At 52.1% G+C, this 17,127-nt stretch overlaps 3 protein-coding genes across 3 annotated transcripts; 1 reads left to right on the top strand and 2 right to left on the bottom strand.

The window, feature by feature from the left end:
- Positions 1-3,084: 3,084 nt before the first annotated feature.
- N7462_006126 (uncharacterized protein) lies at positions 3,085-5,470 on the bottom strand (the record flags this gene model as incomplete). The annotated part of the gene is made up of 2 exons (XM_057077844.1): positions 3,085-3,132; positions 3,185-5,470. 2 exons carry the CDS (start codon positions 5,468-5,470, stop codon positions 3,085-3,087), a joined length of 2,334 nt encoding a protein of 777 aa, XP_056933424.1.
- A 7,470-nt stretch (positions 5,471-12,940) lies between these two features.
- N7462_006125 (translation initiation factor eIF2B subunit gamma) lies at positions 12,941-14,841 on the bottom strand (the record flags this gene model as incomplete). Its single annotated transcript, XM_057077843.1, has 5 exons — positions 12,941-13,164; positions 13,234-14,466; positions 14,529-14,555; positions 14,635-14,734; positions 14,791-14,841. The coding sequence occupies 5 exons, from the start codon at positions 14,839-14,841 to the stop codon at positions 12,941-12,943; spliced, it is 1,635 nt and encodes a 544-aa protein (XP_056933423.1).
- Positions 14,842-15,363: 522 nt separating this feature from the next.
- N7462_006124 (uncharacterized protein) lies at positions 15,364-16,752 on the top strand (the record flags this gene model as incomplete). The annotated part of the gene is made up of 3 exons (XM_057077842.1): positions 15,364-15,471; positions 15,527-16,054; positions 16,129-16,752. 3 exons carry the CDS (start codon positions 15,364-15,366, stop codon positions 16,750-16,752), a joined length of 1,260 nt encoding a protein of 419 aa, XP_056933422.1.
- Between the last annotated feature and the right edge of the window lie 375 nt (positions 16,753-17,127).

The raw sequence follows: 17,127 nt of genomic DNA, 5'->3' as shown, positions 1-17,127 counted from the left end.
TTTGATCAAAGGAGTCTAGCCGTCCGTGAGGGTATAAATTGGTGGAAACAAGTGAAGTCGGGTTAAGAAGAGCACCGGAAGAGGCTAACCAGCAACCAAGGGCGCTAAATATAGGAAGTCCACCACGAGATAAGAGGATGCCAGCACAAGCAAGGGGTGAAGTGAGAGAAGAAGAAAAAAAGGCGAGACCACTAGGAGGACAGGAATGGGGTGGAAGGAGGAGAAAAGGAGGGATATCGTAAATTAAAAAGAATTCCAGTCAGGTCTAAAGGTTGGGGAATGGAGACTTTTCAGCGCCCAGGAGCACATTAGCTTTTTGTGGGAGGACCGCGAGATGTGGCGTCGATCAGGCCAATCCTGAGATTAAGAGACGCAGAACTCCGGGGGGGGGTGTGACATAGACGCAGTCCAAGGAAACTTCACGGAGTAGAAAGGGTACCAAAAAGGTGGTGGTATGGACCGACTGTAACCCCCAACCGGGCCACCTAGCCAGTCATAGGCTCGGCATGGCTAAAAGCATCGCGTTACTCCACCGGCGCGCGGAGGGAAAATTCGGTCGAGTCGGTCGATTCGGTCAGCTAGTCGCACCAAGCCGTGAGGGTCTGGAGAATTGGACCAATGGCGAGGCCGAGCGGAGCCCGCGGGCGTGGGGGAATAGGGACCGGGGAAGCGATGAACCGGGAGAGATCCCGGGTTACAGTGGTGTACAGCGTCGGCCACGAGCGGTTCTTGCGGGGAGCGGGTTGACCACAGGCAGACGGACAGCCGAAACCCCCTCGGTTGTGATGTGTTGGGAAGGGATCGACCACCCGGCGTGGGGGTTGCACTCGCACCAGAGAGGACTTGTGGAGGGTCTTTCGGGATTTTACCGTCCCTAAATGGAGACTTTGGAGTCATGGGATGGTCCTGGCCGGATCTGGTTGGCCCACGCGAATCCCCGTTGAGGAGACACTGGGGCGTGGGGGTTGCATGGTGCTGGCGTGTTCGGTTTCCATCCACGGCAGAGAGCAAGCTTGATGATGCCACACCAATGATCGGATTACTTGGCAAAGATTGTCTCAATGTGGCCGGGGTGTGTATGTGTGTGACGTGGAGGTCCCCAGATTTCTGAAGGACGGGGGCGCTGTTGAGACCGTGGAGATGCTGGTCCGGTGTATGAATTTGGTATAGAACGATTGCGGGGGGAATTGGGGTGGCACGATCCTCTTCTGAGTTTCTCCTGCTTCCAATCAAGGTGATTATAAACCGAAACCACACGGGGGAAACATTAACCCCACAGATCCATCAAGTTTTTTGAAAGCAAAAGGACTCCAACATCGGAGGATGTCAAAGAGGGTCTGGCGGTCACGGGTTCAACCCAGGTTCTTCTCAACAGCCTTCCGACCCTCCATTGTGGCAGGGACGGGTGTCAATTGTACTGAGGAACATGCAAATAACACCTCGAGCTCTGGGCCTGGATGGTACAGCAAGAAGCAAGAGAACGAGGTAGACCACGACTGATATTTGCGGTACCGAATATCTTGGCGCTTGGTGTCCACCTTGGGTGAAGGAACAGTGATAGAAATATATATTGCAAAAAGAAAAATCCGCGATTCCAGGCGTACCTCTAAAATCCCATCCAAGTCCTTATTAAAGCCCGGGGCAAGCCTTTAAATGTATGCATATTATGGTACAGTGTCGCTGGTTTTGTAGAACATCTCATTCGACCTACGCTCGGGACGTCACAGTGGCTGACTGTTCATGCAGCCTGCACAACAGACGTTGGTGCCAAGTGCGAGCATGATTCCTAAGGCCATGGGAAATTGACTTTCTATATACTTAATGGCAGGAAACGGCTGCAGGTACACTGGTTCGTGGCTCTTGCCTATTATATTCGATCGAAACAATACAGATACTTTTCTACTCCAACCTGTTCACTACGTTTCATCCGAGATGTCGGTTGTGCAAGTCATCATCTAGCAGATGCTGCGCGGAATCGAGACCTGTAAGCCTCCAAGCCTCCACTCAAGAATGAGATCCATCTACGATGGATACCAGCAAACTGCACCAGGTGGGCCTGGAATCTCCCTATGATTCAATAGACTATATTCACTCCATCTCTTTCTCCCGGCCATCGACTATATATTTACCGGAGGTTTGTCTATCCCCGAAGGGCCTTGTAAAAAAAAAAAAAATTGAGAAGCAGGTTTCTCGGAAATGAATCCATTAAATTAATCTTCGCAATTAAGAAAACCACGCAAGTCAAAGAAAAGTTTTCCTCGATGGATCTGATCCGCCCAGGCAGCACTACTTACTAGACGAGAAAGGAAAAGGGACAACGATGATGGCGCGATAACCGAAGAAGTACAGAAAAGGAGAGAGACGAGGCTGAAGACCGAAGAGGGCGAAAATGCAGAAGCTCGAATTGCAGTCCGACGAGCCGGATGATAATAAGAGAAAAAAGATGTGAGGCCCAAACATGGCCATGAGGAGTGATGTGCTAGAAAACAAAAATGAAAGCGGCAGAAGGTTGAGAAAACAGAAATAAATAAGCCCAGTTTGCCCACGCTCCCAATACTCGATGACAATGACTCAGATGCATGCGGAAAAGACAGAAGACAAGAATAATAGAAAAAAGGATCGAAGTCGTCCAGGGAGAGAAAGTAGGACCGACGCGCCCCGTACATAAGGTAAATAGAATGGAGAGGGCAACATTCATTAGATCAACATGTCAACACCGAAGGCAGACCCCCGCGAGGGAAAAGCACGCGAAACACCCCAAGCATCGGTATATGATGGCATGACAAGAGTTTTGGTTCGAGACAAGCCACTCCATATCGGTCAAGGTACCATTATTCCAGATGGAACACCAGAAAGAGAAAATAAAAGACCGGAATGAAAACTTGACTCTGAGGTGGTCGGGCTGCTGACACACGAGACGGACATTCCGTGGAGATCAAATAAATCTTGGAATTTCGTTGCCGTTACACGCAAGGAGGAAAAAAAAGTCATCAAACACCCCTAATCGCCGAAGTTTATGCAGATCTATGGACAAGGATGCAGGTTTGGGATGCAAACCACGCAAGAAAACCCCGGCCAGATAATTTAAATGAAGTGTGTGTAAATCTTCGAGTTCTCATGAACTTCCATCTCCTGTGTCATTGTCAACAATGTGCGGGAAATGCCGAAACAGTAGGCTACTTACCATTTTGAAGTTGTTGATCTCCTCCCGGATTTGCTGGGCAAGCAGAGGAGTCAAGCGGTTGCAAGTTGCAATCTCACCGCGACGATCATACTCGCCACTCGGCCAGGTCTCATGGAATTGGATGCGCGGACTGAAGACAATATTTCGTCCGACAGGCTGAGGAGTGATAGGAGCACTCTTGGCCTCACTACTTGAGTACCGACCGCCCTCCGATAGAAAGTAATCTTCTCCAGCAATCTTCACGTGGTCGTTGGGGCGAGCAGCTCGAGAAGATTCATCGGGGGTGGTAGGAGCACTGGAATGAGGGGAGTCACTGCCGTTCATTGGATGTGCTGATGAGACGCCGAGATCCGAATGGGTCTTCTTGAGAATGCCCTTCCGGACAGCCGCGAGAACCTCCGCGCGCTCCTGATCCCCACCAACGATGCTCTTCCGCGATTCAGAGGTCTCTGAGACATTGCGAAGCCGGGCGTGGTTGTGTTCACGGATGGACGCGGACCGTCGAGGTTCAGACCCATTTTCTGCCTTGGGAAACACTGTTGCCCCACGAGGCATGTCGTGGGCGTCGGGATTAACCGTTACGCTTTCTGCATCCGCTCGCTCTCCTTCGACATTGACCACTGAAATCTTGGGGGCAGCCATAGGCTGCTCTGGGGTAGCCCCTTCCACAGAGTTGATGCTGGCAATTGACTTGGGACGGAAAAGTCCGACGAGAGATCGACTGCCTCGCTTCATCCCCCGGCCCATCTTGCGGAGCATCATTGAAGCTGAAGAGGCGGTAGATGAGACAGACAGGGCATCGGTAGATCCGCTGAAGAAGTTTCCCTGATGAGAATAAATGCTTTCGCCCAATCCACTGGCTTCTTGTAGCTCCGCAATGGCGGCCTGTTCTTCACCAAGTTCCTCTCGCAAGGCGTCCCGGCGAGCCTTCTCCGCTGCCGCCGCCTCCCGCTTGCTGGCATTGCTCTGGGGGGATGCTTTTAGAATCTCCGATGCACTGCCGAACGAGAAGGCGCGACGCAAGCGTGACTTGCCCGAGCGCTTCGAAGATTCATTTTTCAGTTCAGTCAACCGCCTTGCTGCAGGCGAGTCATTCGGAGAAGACGAAGCCATGGCGGCTTGGTTGTCCGTTTCGAGTCCAACGGTAGCGGTTTCAGGCGAGGAGGCCGGTTGAGATAAAGGGGAAGGTTTGCTTGTTCGCTTCTCATCGGGCTTGCCGGTCATGGTAGCTGCAGTATTTGAATCGGGCGAAGCTCCGTCTCGTACCTGTGAAAAATAGATGTCGGGAGAAATTAGCTTAAATTCACTCCTTGCAAAATTGTAAAGCGACCCTGGGTCGGCTGTGAGTGACGGGCTTACCGAAGAAGTTGATGAATGTGCGGAATGCACACTGACAGAACTATCTCGGTGCGAGTGAGACGAGCGCGGCCGTTGGTTGGAATCAAATGCAATGAAGTCATATGGACCTGATTGAGTGGATGAGGAGCCTGGCAACTGCAGCTCGAGGCTGGGGTATGCAGATGGATCCATTGTTCCCAAACTCCGGCGGCGGTAGCGTTTAGCAAGTTCTGGTTGAGGTCTCTCCAAATGAGAGGAATCATCCACGCTGGAGACTCGACTGTGTCCATTATGGCGGAGAATGGGTCGGGGAACTGCGGCGGGAACCGGCTGATCTTCTCCTAAAGGGGCCGCAGCCGGCGATTGGGAATGAGATCCCTCTGTTCGTTGTTGGTTCGCACGACGATAGCGATTTGGGGAGGGCTTAGCTGAGCCGGACGGGGAGGAGATGTTCATGATGTTCGAAGGAGGGAGATTGGCTGTAGAAAGTGGCCTAAGGGGCTGCTCGGCCCTCAGTTGGCGGGAGGGAATGGCACTGTCGTCTTTGGAAACATGGGAGCGGAAGGAGGAAGTGGAGGAAGAGGAATTCGATACAGAACCAGCTGCAGGATGGACGACGCGTAAGTTGTTACCAGAATAGGTCGGATTCATGGGACCCTGAGGGATAGAGGGGGCGGAGAATGTGCGGTGCTCTGGACGGAGATGAGGAGACCATGACTGCCGGTGTTGAGCATTGGGGGCATAGGCGTAGGGAGCCACAACCGGGTGGCCTGTTCGGTAGCTCCCCGAATTGCCAGCATTGAAGGAGCTCCACGACATGGTCTGGAAGCGAGAGCCCGAAGCCTGGGTGGAGGGGGAGGCGAAGGTGCCCGAAGATGAGGAAGGACGCGTCTGGAGCACAGGAACCGTGCCACTCTGTTGGGGAATCGTTTGAACCAACGCAGCCATATTGTTTCTCTCCCGGATACTGAAGAGACCTAATGCCGAGTGCCTCGGGTCGGTCGGAAACGACGACTGGACAAGACGACTCACGTGAAAAGGAGTTCAGGAAAATGAGACGGATGGTCAAACTGGTGGCCAAAGAGAATCGTGGTCAGGTCGAGGACGAGGAATGAAACGGGGGTGCTATAGGGGCCGAAGCGGGCACATGGTCAGTTCGGCGAGTTCTGAGATCAGAAAGAACATGGTGTGGTCGTCATCATGGGCATGGCGGAATAACGGAGAGCAGGAGCAGGAGAGGAGAGCAGCATAATCTCGAATGGAAGTTGGAAACAGAGGAAGTCGGTTGCTGGAAGCCTCTTTGGAGGGTTTTCGGGGGGAGGGTGGGTGGAGGAGGGAAGGAGGAGCAACGCGCGTCAGCCAGGGGAAGGGAGGTCAACCATACCTGTTTCTAAGTAACGAGGAACATAAAAAGTATAATGATACACCGATTAAAGAAAGGACGCTGAGGAGATGCCAGAAAAGAAAATGCGAAGAACTCGAAACCAGGCGAGTGGACGAAACGAAAGGTGGTCAGATGGGGGTTTGAGGGATGAGGGCGAGTCGGAAGGAAGCGAAAGGGGGGGGGCAAGGCGAATGGCGAGAGAGGCATGTACAAGAAAGAAAAGAAAAAGAAAGTGAGAGAAGAAGAACCCGATCCGCTGAGAAGGGCGTGTAAAGGTGCCGATCGCGTTGGATTTGGGGGGGAGGAGGAAAAGAAGGAGGAAAGACGTTGGAAGGGGAAGGAAAAAGAAGGGGAAAAGAGGAGAGGAGCGGATGAGAGGAGGAGAGGAGAAGGGGGGGGGGCGGCAGTGGGCACGACAGACGGGTGTGCCCGTGGGCGGACTCCCCGGGGGAACGACGGGGGGTGCGTTGGGCAGAGTTGGGGGCGTCGGGGGCGTCAGGGTTGCTTGGGGAGCGGGGACCCTCGGGGGGTGATTTAGGGGGCAGCCCGGGGGGTGGCCTGCTGAGCAGAAGACTAGAAGACCAGCCTACTCGCGTTCACGGTGGATTCCCATCAACGCTACAAACAGGAGGGTAGAACAAAAATATGGCAAGCGCAGCAAAAGAACTGGCCAAACTTAAAAAGAGGATAGAATGCAGTATCATATATTCCAGCTTAGATTGTTCTTGATCCCCGCCATGATGAGCGTGTACCATGATAAGGAGGGGGTGGGTTGATGATTGGGATCCTTTTCCTATATAGTGGTCTTCCAAAGACTTCCCCCCCCCGCAATGGGCTGGTTTCCTGGACCATCATGCATGACGCGACGATTGTGACGCTGGCGGTGATAATTGGAATCCTCTTTTTGTTCCCATCACCAACGGAGCGCATTAATGATTGCTTCAAGCAATCACGACGCCTTGACCACCTTCCCACAGTCCAAATGGAGAGCATTGGAGCAATATCTGGAATCTATAGATCCAATTAACTAGTTCCCAGGCCCGTTTGTCTTCGTTCCCCTCTCATCTCGCTTTCCTTCCTCACACAGCTCTGGGTGTGGAGAGAGACTAGGTGCATAATACGACTTCGGAACGGGGAATCAAAATCATCTAGGATTCCACTCGATCGGTGCCAATCAGCATTGTGGAGCCCCCCCTCTTCGACCCTCTTCGTGCCGGACCCGGCATTAGCTGGAGGCGAGGTACGGAGTATGATTGATGGGCGATAATTTAGATTATCGTGATATTAGGGTCATCTATTGTGTATGATTCATAATAGGGTCGGTTGCGAATTAGTCCACAAGTTCATAGATCTCTGGTCCGAAGCCCTGACCCGACTGACGATTACGACTCTACCATTTAGCATCCTTCAAACTTCGTATTGGCTGATCTCCCTTGTTCTTGTACTTGAAATACATTGATCCAACGGAGGCAGCCTGGGCATTATGATAATTTTGAACTGTCTGTTCTGTGCATGCCCCCGAGAAACAAAAAAAGAAAATACAAAAACAAAGTGGACCAAAAGTCCCAACCGCCGGGAAGGACGGGAGTGACCAGAAACCAGAATCGTTGGCAACACCAATCAAGCGTACCAAATGGAGCGCAATATGATTGAGATGATGGAGTGTTTTTGTGAGCCGGTGAACAGTAGGGAATATATTGTCTTAGTATGATCTGGAGCGAAAACGATGAGAATGAGAACCGACTGAACCAATCTCTCTCCCATTGGGTTTATTCCCCCCCTCCCCTTCTCTACCCTCTCTATTTGCTCCTCCCCCCTCATACATCCAGAGACCAGACTTTTTGTACTTTTTTTGTTTTTATTTTTATTTTTTTCATTCCCACTCTCCCCAAGATTCTCATCTAGAGGGAACCCAGCATCCCGCGATTGGCGACGGGGGACACTAAGGACTCCTAGGTGCAACGCTATTCAGCGGCGGCGTTTTTTCTCCACGGTCAGAGCGAATCCACAGGCGTTCGGCGAAACATAGGGCGGCTCCGTGCACCGCACGTGCTGGGGGTTGGCCTTGCTATACTCTGTATGGATTTCTCTTTTAAATACGGAGTCCTGCTGCAAAAGGGGATTCCGATTTGTTGATGGGCTTGCGAACGGGGTATAGTTGACGGGGGGTACAATGCATGTGTACCCTGTGCGCGAGCATTTCCATCACCGGACAGAGTGTGTTTAGAGGAAGAGGATTGACCTATGGCACGATATCCATGGTTGCCTGCTTATCCCGAATGGATGGTTCTCTACCGTACTTTATACTAGTGCTAGTGCTTTTTGGCTCTTTTCTTCCTAAGGTCTTTCGGTGGTGGATTTCCGCGAACAAATAATAAGCACGATAGGGTCAAACCTATAGAAGATTTTTTCTTATCTCTCCTGCTCGCCCATCTCCACTTAACACCCCATATTCCCAGAACCAGAAAACACAAGTCCCCTCCCTTCCCCATCTGGCAAACTCCGGTAATTCTCAGCGAGCGTCCTGGTTCCATGGAACGTCCTCACTTCCAGGGGACCCGTTGTCACAGACTGCGACCTGCAACCCAGGTACCCGCCCCGGTGAAACTGTAGCCGACAGGCTGGATGGTAATGCGTAGGGGGGGGAGCAGACCGGTTTCAGTTGGGCCTACACAAAGCGATTCTCGATCCCGCGATGGGGCTGGTGGGTAGTCACCGTGCATCATGCTCCGTTCCACTCGACAAGCATAGACATCTTGCGGCAGTCGACATGAATCATCTTATACATGAGGCTGAAGGGAGCCCCATCGCTCGGGTTTCGCCTGCCCATTGATTAGACGATTCCATCTCCCCTCTTTGATTGGGCCGACAGTATTCTCGATGGCCCCTAAACGGTTTTTCTTCTCTTTTCCTCTTTTTCTATTTTCCTATTTCGTTTTTTTGTTTGACTCTATCCTCCCGGGGGGACCCGCGCTGAGCCGAGGAGAGGATCATGGTTCGCGTTTGTCGGGAAGTTTGGAACCCGGCGGCACTCGAGCTTGGGAGTTTAGGAGTGGATTCCCATGTCTCCAGCTTGATTTCCTTGATTCGGGAGATTTCCGTTGAACAGCACTACGAAAAATAAATATCATACGTGAACAGTCCTTCTCGGTGACAGGATTGTTGGTCACATCCCAACTGGAGACCAGGCTTATATGAGTGGTCCTTTCAAGGACTCAATTGTTCGGCTCTTACACCCCTAAATAATCTCATCGCCTCTGACCCGGCACCATTGACGAGAAGAGCCCCGAGAGAATGAGCAAGACAGAGAAAACGTAGTCCGAAAAGGAGAACCCTCCATCAAAAGAACGACAAGATCATGCGGGCTGACGGAGGTGTTCGTCAGGCGCTAGGATGACAGAGTCATGCACGGCTTATCAAGGGGCAACCGGGCATGGATCCGAGCGCGGGTCCCTTGGTTGCCACTGGAGCTCGATATGCCGCTCTCAACTTCGGATGCTTCTTAGATTCAAACCGACGCGAAAGCTATCTATAGCTGGCGCCCTATAGACACCGTAGTCTGTACGAGGGATCGCCCGAACGTCCCAAGTGAGTCAAAGATAAAGTCCATCTTGCACATCCCGCGATCCATAATCCTCCCACTCCTTTTGTCGCAATCTCCGCATATACTCTTCTCATCTCCGTTGGTTTTCTCGAGTCTCCACTGCCAATGATTTTGTCGATCCGCAGCCTCCCCCTTAAAGACTGCCCTGGTCTCTTGCCCCTTTCGTTTTGTACGGAACACCGTGAATCCACTCCAACACGGAACGCGACCACCTCCCGCTGATCGGCATGTCCCCCCTCCCATGGCATCCACCAGCACGGAGCGCAATCTTGCCCTGGCTAAGGAGAAAGAGAAGAGGGGGAAGGGGGGAAGGGAAATCCAAGCCCCATCACCCAGAGAAACTACGCGGCCGTATGGAGTTGACATTCGTGGCCAATCGAACAATTCCGCGAAAGAACCAAGCAATTTGGTCTCAGTATGTCCTCACTGGCTCTTTGTCGTGCCGCCGCTCCATTTGAGCCCATTTCATTTGGCTGTCTACTGCACTAGCTCCTACTTCATGCGGCCTGGCACCGATCTGGGTACCCTGCCTGGAGTTTTTTAGCGCATGGAAGGGAAGAGGGGCGTCTGAAACTGCAAATCATGGCGCATCCACATCCCCACGTCCAGCCCGCCCCCGTGATGGTCGCAGTTCCGATTATGGCACGTTCTTTTGCCTTTCGCGGTATGTCGAGCGGGGAGCATCCATTGGGTTTTACAATGTCCAGAGTTTCCTTGATTCTCGCGGATTGCCAGTGTCCACCACTGCATTGAACTTCCTGCTCTCCCCTGCCTAATTGCCCTAATGTGAATGGGTATCGTTTTGTCTTCGACCAGCACCGCTCCGTCTCCAGCTTCAACGTGACGGAAGAGACCGGCCATAGAAGGCGACCGAGAATGCGTCATGATTGTCCGTGGTGGGGAGGCTGATGGATGATGATCTTTTGGGTTGGCTGCAACCCGTGCCGCTTTAGATTGCCCCAAGTGGCATCGTGCGAGCGACCCGAACTGCATGCGACAATTGCTAAGACTGCTATGGTTGCTGGTACTACTGCTGCAACTCGGAGAAAGCTAACCAACGCAACAAAAAGAAGGGACGAAAAGAAAAAAAAAGCCTTGGCGGAATCTAACCAGGCTGATTGGCCCTGGCATGGGTCTATGGTTGGCGTCATTGGCCCCCTAAAACCTCGTAGTGGTGGTTTCCGCTCGGCAGGATGAGGATCCAGGGCCGTACGACCAACAGTAATTGGTGGAGGGCACGGTCTGTTTTCTCGACTACCATTGTTGGTTTGGCTTATGTCTTTTTCTAAATTTGTTATGCATTCTCCCCAATTCTGCTCCCTGTACGGAGTTAGTTGACATGGGTCTTCCGCCGAGAGAGTCTTGGTCGCGGTCTCGCCGCCAGAAACTAGTAAACCTTGAACGTCCGGGGAAGCCTAGATGTGGAGGGTTTTCCCCTGCGATGATCACAGCCCCGTTGTGCGCCTCATAACTCAGCCAAGAAGTCTGGAGAGGAGAGTGTTATGCCAGACTTCTCGGTCCCCGTCATGTCTGGAGGTCTGAGAGCATGTTTTGGGGGCTGCGCTAGGGTTAACGCAGTAGCCAAGAGGAGTGAGAAAGTTCACTGCGCTCTCCACCGCAACATTATTCTAACTGATAGTCCCCACGCTGGCCTCGAGCTAGACACACAGCTAATGCACAAAGCAAAGATCATCCCCAAAAGGTTTCGAATCCCGAGGCAATACAAGAAGGCTTGAAGTACAGTAGAGGAGGAATGCCCGGAGTACATCGGGGCTGTTCCCGTTCTGCATCGCAACTATGCTGCATCGGGGCTTACTGGAAAAGGACCTCGCTTGTTCGACGTCCTCGCCTGTGTAAGCGGGCTTCCAGATACTTCATCATGCATACCTCAAGTGCAATCTTAATTTCTGGACGGTGCAGATGAGCATTGTCTGACGTTGATGAAAGCGGTTGATCCGGGCCGCCAAACCCTTCTTTAATCTCGCGGGCGCCCAATCACAGATCCTCGTGTCGGCGTTTGCATGGAATGGACAATCTCCAGGTCTGTTCCTCTCATTCATCCCAAACACTGACGAACTGGCCCTCCTGGAGACCATCTCCGCAATCGAGCCTATTCGTAATGACCCGGTTCTACGGGGATCTGCACCAGCACCGGCCGAATATCATACGACCAGCACCAACCGTTGGCCTAGCGGACCCACCATCTGGCAGGTTGAACTTAAGAGACTCCACTGCACTACATCCGAGTCGTTGAACTCCAGGTGTCCAAAAATTCTGATGATGGAGACAGGGCGTATGGAGAAAGGGGGAAGAAAAAGAGACAACAACAACAACGACAACGAAGACGGGGATCTTCCGTGCCCTTGGAGTGGAGGAAGGAATCCGACAATGGACATTGTCATACGTTGGACCTCACCTCCCCCAAGTCCCGGCGAGAAACGACGCAAAAAGCATGGTCACCCAAGCTGACTTCTCCCATTCCTAGAGAATCAACGTCCGCTTGTCGGTGTGGCACGACGGCAATCCCAGGCCGTAAGATATCAGCTGACAGCGCAGCCCGAATTGCATCTCACCTTGCCAACTCTGTACAGACTCCCGCAAAGCAGGAAAGAAGAAAGACCGGCACGCTGGATCAAGCCACAGCTATCATGTTATTTAAAAAGAAAAAGCCCCGCTGGGCCCCATAGAACGCCACGCCTAGCCCAGACCGGCAGAACCGAGTGTCAAGTCCATAGAAGTTTTCTTCCCAACCTCACCTTCATAGGGTGCGCATATGGGTCCGCGCGGTGCGGGTTACACGTTGCTCGTACAAGAGGGCTCCTGATCTAAGCTTGGGCGACGGTGAACGGGCCTTTCCCGAGGGCCAGGTCTAACTTTGATGGCGGCACGGCTTGGTGACACTGTACATGGCACGGGTGTTCGAGGGCTGTTGGGATAGAGGCACGCTGGATCTGGCCCCGTTGCCAATTCTTCTGGGAGATCCCATGATCTGGGACGATGCGCTGGATTTGGGGTGTCCTGGGAAGCAAATTGCGATCGGGCCCGCGGTGCTACAGGGCTGAATGTATTGGTTTATCTTTAGAGGCCCAGTGCTGAAGTTGTTAAGAAAGGCGTGATTTAGGTGGAAATTGGGGGGTGTCCTGAGAGGATGGGAGGTGGGACTCGAATGAATCTACGTATATTCGTGGAGAGACGCAAATCATAGATGTACAGGACAAATAGACCGTACGAAATATTGAATGCCATGGCCTTCAGAGCCTTCAAGAAGCTTACATGGCTCACTTGTCTAGAGTAATTCAATAGTGATCATCATCTCGTTTTGATTGATTGTTTAGATCATATACTCCCTGAAGGGTCTGACTTCTCATCAAGGCATAGTGGTATAAAAATGAACAACAATTCCACACCAGTCGTCATAATCTATGTTACTTTAGAATCCTTCATCATCCTCATCATTGTCAAAGTCCCCTGCATCATCCATGTCATCATCATCAAATCCTTCAAAGACCATGAACTTCTCGTTCTTGGCATCAGTTTCTTCGGGGACCACATTGCCATCCTGAACCTCACAGTCCTTGAGTACTGATTCACGGCCAATCTGGCTGTGTGCACCAATGATGCAATTTGTGAGTTGGCAGCGTTCACCAATAACAGCTATCAAAAAGTGGTAAGTTAGCAGGTATGTTTCGCTGCAGATTAAAAAAAGCGCTCAGGGTTACGAACCTCCCTCGAGAACCAGGCACCGTTGTAACCGCGCCCCCGAAGAAATTTTCACATTAGGACCGAGCACACTCTCTTTGATCACAGACTTTTCGGCCACAGTAACTCCCCGGTCGAGGAGACAGTCGGACTTTGTGACGGTGCAGCGCTGAGCTACACCTTCAGGGTGAGCAATCTTCTGGTTATGCGCGAATGGAGAGGCAGCCTGGCGGCCCACTTCTTCGATGGACTCCAGCTTAGCGAGACGGAGGGATGTAGAAAGGAGAATAGCGGAGCTGTCAACACGACGGACGAATGGAGCAGCGCTACGCTGCACATGTGCTAGTATCGGTGGCACCTGGACAGATGACTTTGCAGCAGAATCAGGTACCTTCACTCGGGATGCAAAGGAAATCGGGCTGTCAACATTGATGCTTGCCGCAGACTTGGTGGTGCTCATGGCCTGGAGGTCAATCTCTTCCTCCACTGACTCGCCACCATCATGGCTAAGAGTATCACCAGTGTGGTTGCCCTCCTCTTGCTCGAAGATCTCATCTAGGCCGAGCTTTTCACCAAGGCCCTGCTGCCATTCCGATTTCGCCCAGTAGCCAATCAAATCCTCGCTGATTGATTGGAACTTCTCTTGGCGGCGTGCCAGATCTTTGACCCATTTGGGGAAGATATAGATGTGGCTATCACGGAAGGTCGTCAAGATTTTAGTATTGGGATGCTTTTGAACAAGAGAGTGGCGAATAAGGAGGCCCTTGTCCTGCTCAATATTCTCTTTGATGGTATCCATGGGAGCCGAAAGGACGACCTTCGAGAGCCCTCCCAGCCTCAAAGCAGCGGGTCCATCGGACGGATGTGATACTGCCGGTGCCTCATTCTGACCAAGAGGCGCGATGGCCAAAAAGTCTGTAGCTTCCCCCTTGACAGATTCCTCCCGTCCTTGAGTTTGGTAGTATACGCTAAGTCCACCGCGCGTACCTGTGCCCGCAGCGGCACCATAGACCATCCAAGCCTCAAGCAACGACTCACCAGGAATCTCACAGAGGAGATCACATGGAAGAACAAGGAAATCAGTCTTGATAGCGGCTTGTACCTCAGGCAATCGGAGGATCTCTGCGGTTCCCATTGTCATATCTCCTGCCGCGACAATTGATGGTTTAAGATTCTGGAGAGCCGTAAGATGGGGGTTCTGTTGGAGAGCAGCTTGGAGTCGGGGGACGGAGGAAGAAGGTGTGATGAGTGTGACATCTATATCGCTATGAGTTAGTTCTTGAGTCGAATTTTGAGGGAAAAGAAACTGGGAGGTGTACCGGTAATTCCAGACCGACGACAGAAGTCTAAAGGAAGTCCAAATTAATATAACAGATTTCTTGACAGTTTGAGGACAAATATGGATTTTGGAAGGCTGCGGCATACCTAGAGGGTAAAATACCATTGGGCGATTGGCCACGGGAATAAGGCATTTTTCCGATTCTTCTTTCGAAGTAAAGGTGTTTAAGCTAAGTCCAGGGCCACACTTTATACGATAATGGTCAATTCCTCGCTGTCAAAGAAAGTGGGAGGAAAACCAACCAGAATAAGGGCTTGAACCCCTACGGAGGGAACAGGAGCTGCGTGCGGCATGGTGATCCTGGTACAGCTTGGATTGGATAGCCCCGCGGCGGACTGCTGTGATAGAGGGGCAATGCAAGCGCCGGTCTCCAGATAGCTGGGAAGAATGCGGTGTTCCTGGAGAACTTGAGCTGATTGGAGAAGAAAGCCTCGGTGAAGTCTAGCGACCAGCTGCAGTTGTTTTAGCCAGACAAAGACCGTTGGTACCTTGTGACGGCATCCACACGCTCTTCGATGCTTTTTTTGAGTCACGCACGTGATGATAGGATATGAGTCAGCATGACCCGCCTCCGGATTTATCGCGGGCGCACCAAACAGTGCAAACTCCACAGTAAACACCGCGGTTACCGGGGGTTCACCAGCCACATGTTTCTGTGCTCCGAGGTCGAGATCCATCTTCCCTCCTGCACCTCCTGCACCCTCTCCACTTCTTTTCCTATCTCACGGAGGCGTGGAATGCGACTGGTGAGCTATTGCGACCGCGATTGATTATACTTGGATGCGATTTCTCGAGAAAATACCACCGTGATCGCAATGTCTTTCCCCCAGGACCCTCGCCGCCGTCGCGGTGGAGCCGGCACTGGCTTCAGCTCAACCGGAAGACGGACCGCCATGGGTTACTGGATTCCCCTCGCCCTCACCGTGGGTGTTGCGACACTCAGTATTGCAGCCTGGGTTTGGAGTGAACGGGACGAAGACGACGAAGACGATCGCCCCCATGATGGGGGAGACGGCCATCACCCCCCCTCCTCCTGGTTCTGTCAGCAGTGGCTATCCTCCTCCTCCATACGGCGCCGGAGAATATACAAGAGGCGCTGGAACGGAAGCGATGCCTGGGGATAACCCCTACGATCCTAGTTTCATGGGTCGCATGCAAGGTGCCTTGCGCCGAACACCTAGCCCTCAACAGATCTTTGATGGCGCAAGTCGAAGGGTCATGGCTGGCGTGACAGCCGCTGGAGCATATGTTGGCGGTGCGCTAACTTCAATACGTGAAGAAAACCGCGGTGACTTTGAAGACCACACTAGGTGGTCAGAGGAGGCCCGGTCCCGAGCTACCGAAAGAGGTCAACAAACCCCTACTGCACCGACCATGAGTGGCGCGCTCCCTAGTCGTGGACCTGCCACCGGACAACATGCAATTGATAAAAAGAAGAAGACTGTTGCCATTGTTGTGTCCTCTCTCTCCCCAGCTGACTCTGATGGGTTTGCCTCTGAACACGCAGTAAGTCCCCTCCCCCCCCGCCCCCCTTCTCGTGTCTGTCGATAACCGAGACTCTTTTTAATGCGGGACTTTAGTCTATTTTGTCTCATCTGCCCGAGCATGTGAACTTGGATAACTCGCGCATCTTTGTGTTGATCTATGCCCCGGACTTGAAGCACGCCATTGGGCAGGGAAGCTCTTCACGCCCCACCACCTCGATCGCCTCGTCCTATTCCAATATCGCAACAGAAGAGGGTACATCCCCTGGTGAAGTGACTGGCGACGACCTCACAACTGTGGCTCACCGTCAAGAAGACGACCTTGATAGCACAAGCCCCTTCTTCAACACCTTGTACACTCAGGCCCAGGCGCTAGTTGAAAAGGAGAGCATGATTATGCCATTCAGTACATCCAGCGGCTACGTACATCTTGTGCGTCATCTGTCTCCCGACCTGGTCTACGTTCAGGAGTCTCTTACTGGCAGCGAGGGCGATGCTGTCCAGCACATCTCGGGCTGGGTTCGCCAAGTCATTGTCGTTGTTGGAGATGAGGGCGGCCGTGGCGGGCTCATTGACAGCGATGACGAGTCCGCTCTTGCCGATAAAGGCGAGAAATGGTGGCAAAAAGAAGGCACCACTGGGATTGGTAAGCGTATTGATGTGGTCGATGTCCTCCGTGTAGGAGATGACTGGCGACGTCGAGTCTCTGGCATGGACTAAACAGCTCCCACCCAAGTTTGCTGCTTTCCACGATGTTTATGTTGATACTCAATTGCCTTGCATGTCTATAATTGTTGTGATTTCATTTCCTTACCCCCTTCATGATTGTGTTTATCTCGATTCCCCTTGTCTTTTGTCCGTCTTTTTTTTTGTGTGTGATTTGGTTATAATCCAGAAATCGCTAGCTCTTCATTTCCAAGCCAATTTGGCCGGCTATTACTACAATTGACTAGATAGCTTTCATAATGCCATCATATAGCTCTCATTATAGGTTTAATTTACCCGATACTCCCTCGCCTTCCTTCTCGGCAGCCCAATTTTCACCTTGATAGGTGATTATCCAGTGCCAACAATGTCTATAGTAGCAGGCATTAC

Source organism: Penicillium macrosclerotiorum (assembly GCF_028827735.1).
Source record: "Penicillium macrosclerotiorum strain IBT 26536 chromosome Unknown utg000006l_segment0_segment0, whole genome shotgun sequence".
Lineage (NCBI taxonomy): Eukaryota > Fungi > Ascomycota > Eurotiomycetes > Eurotiales > Aspergillaceae > Penicillium > Penicillium macrosclerotiorum.
The sequence above is the reverse complement of the archived record's forward strand: the minus strand, read 5'-3'. Positions and strand labels throughout refer to the sequence as shown.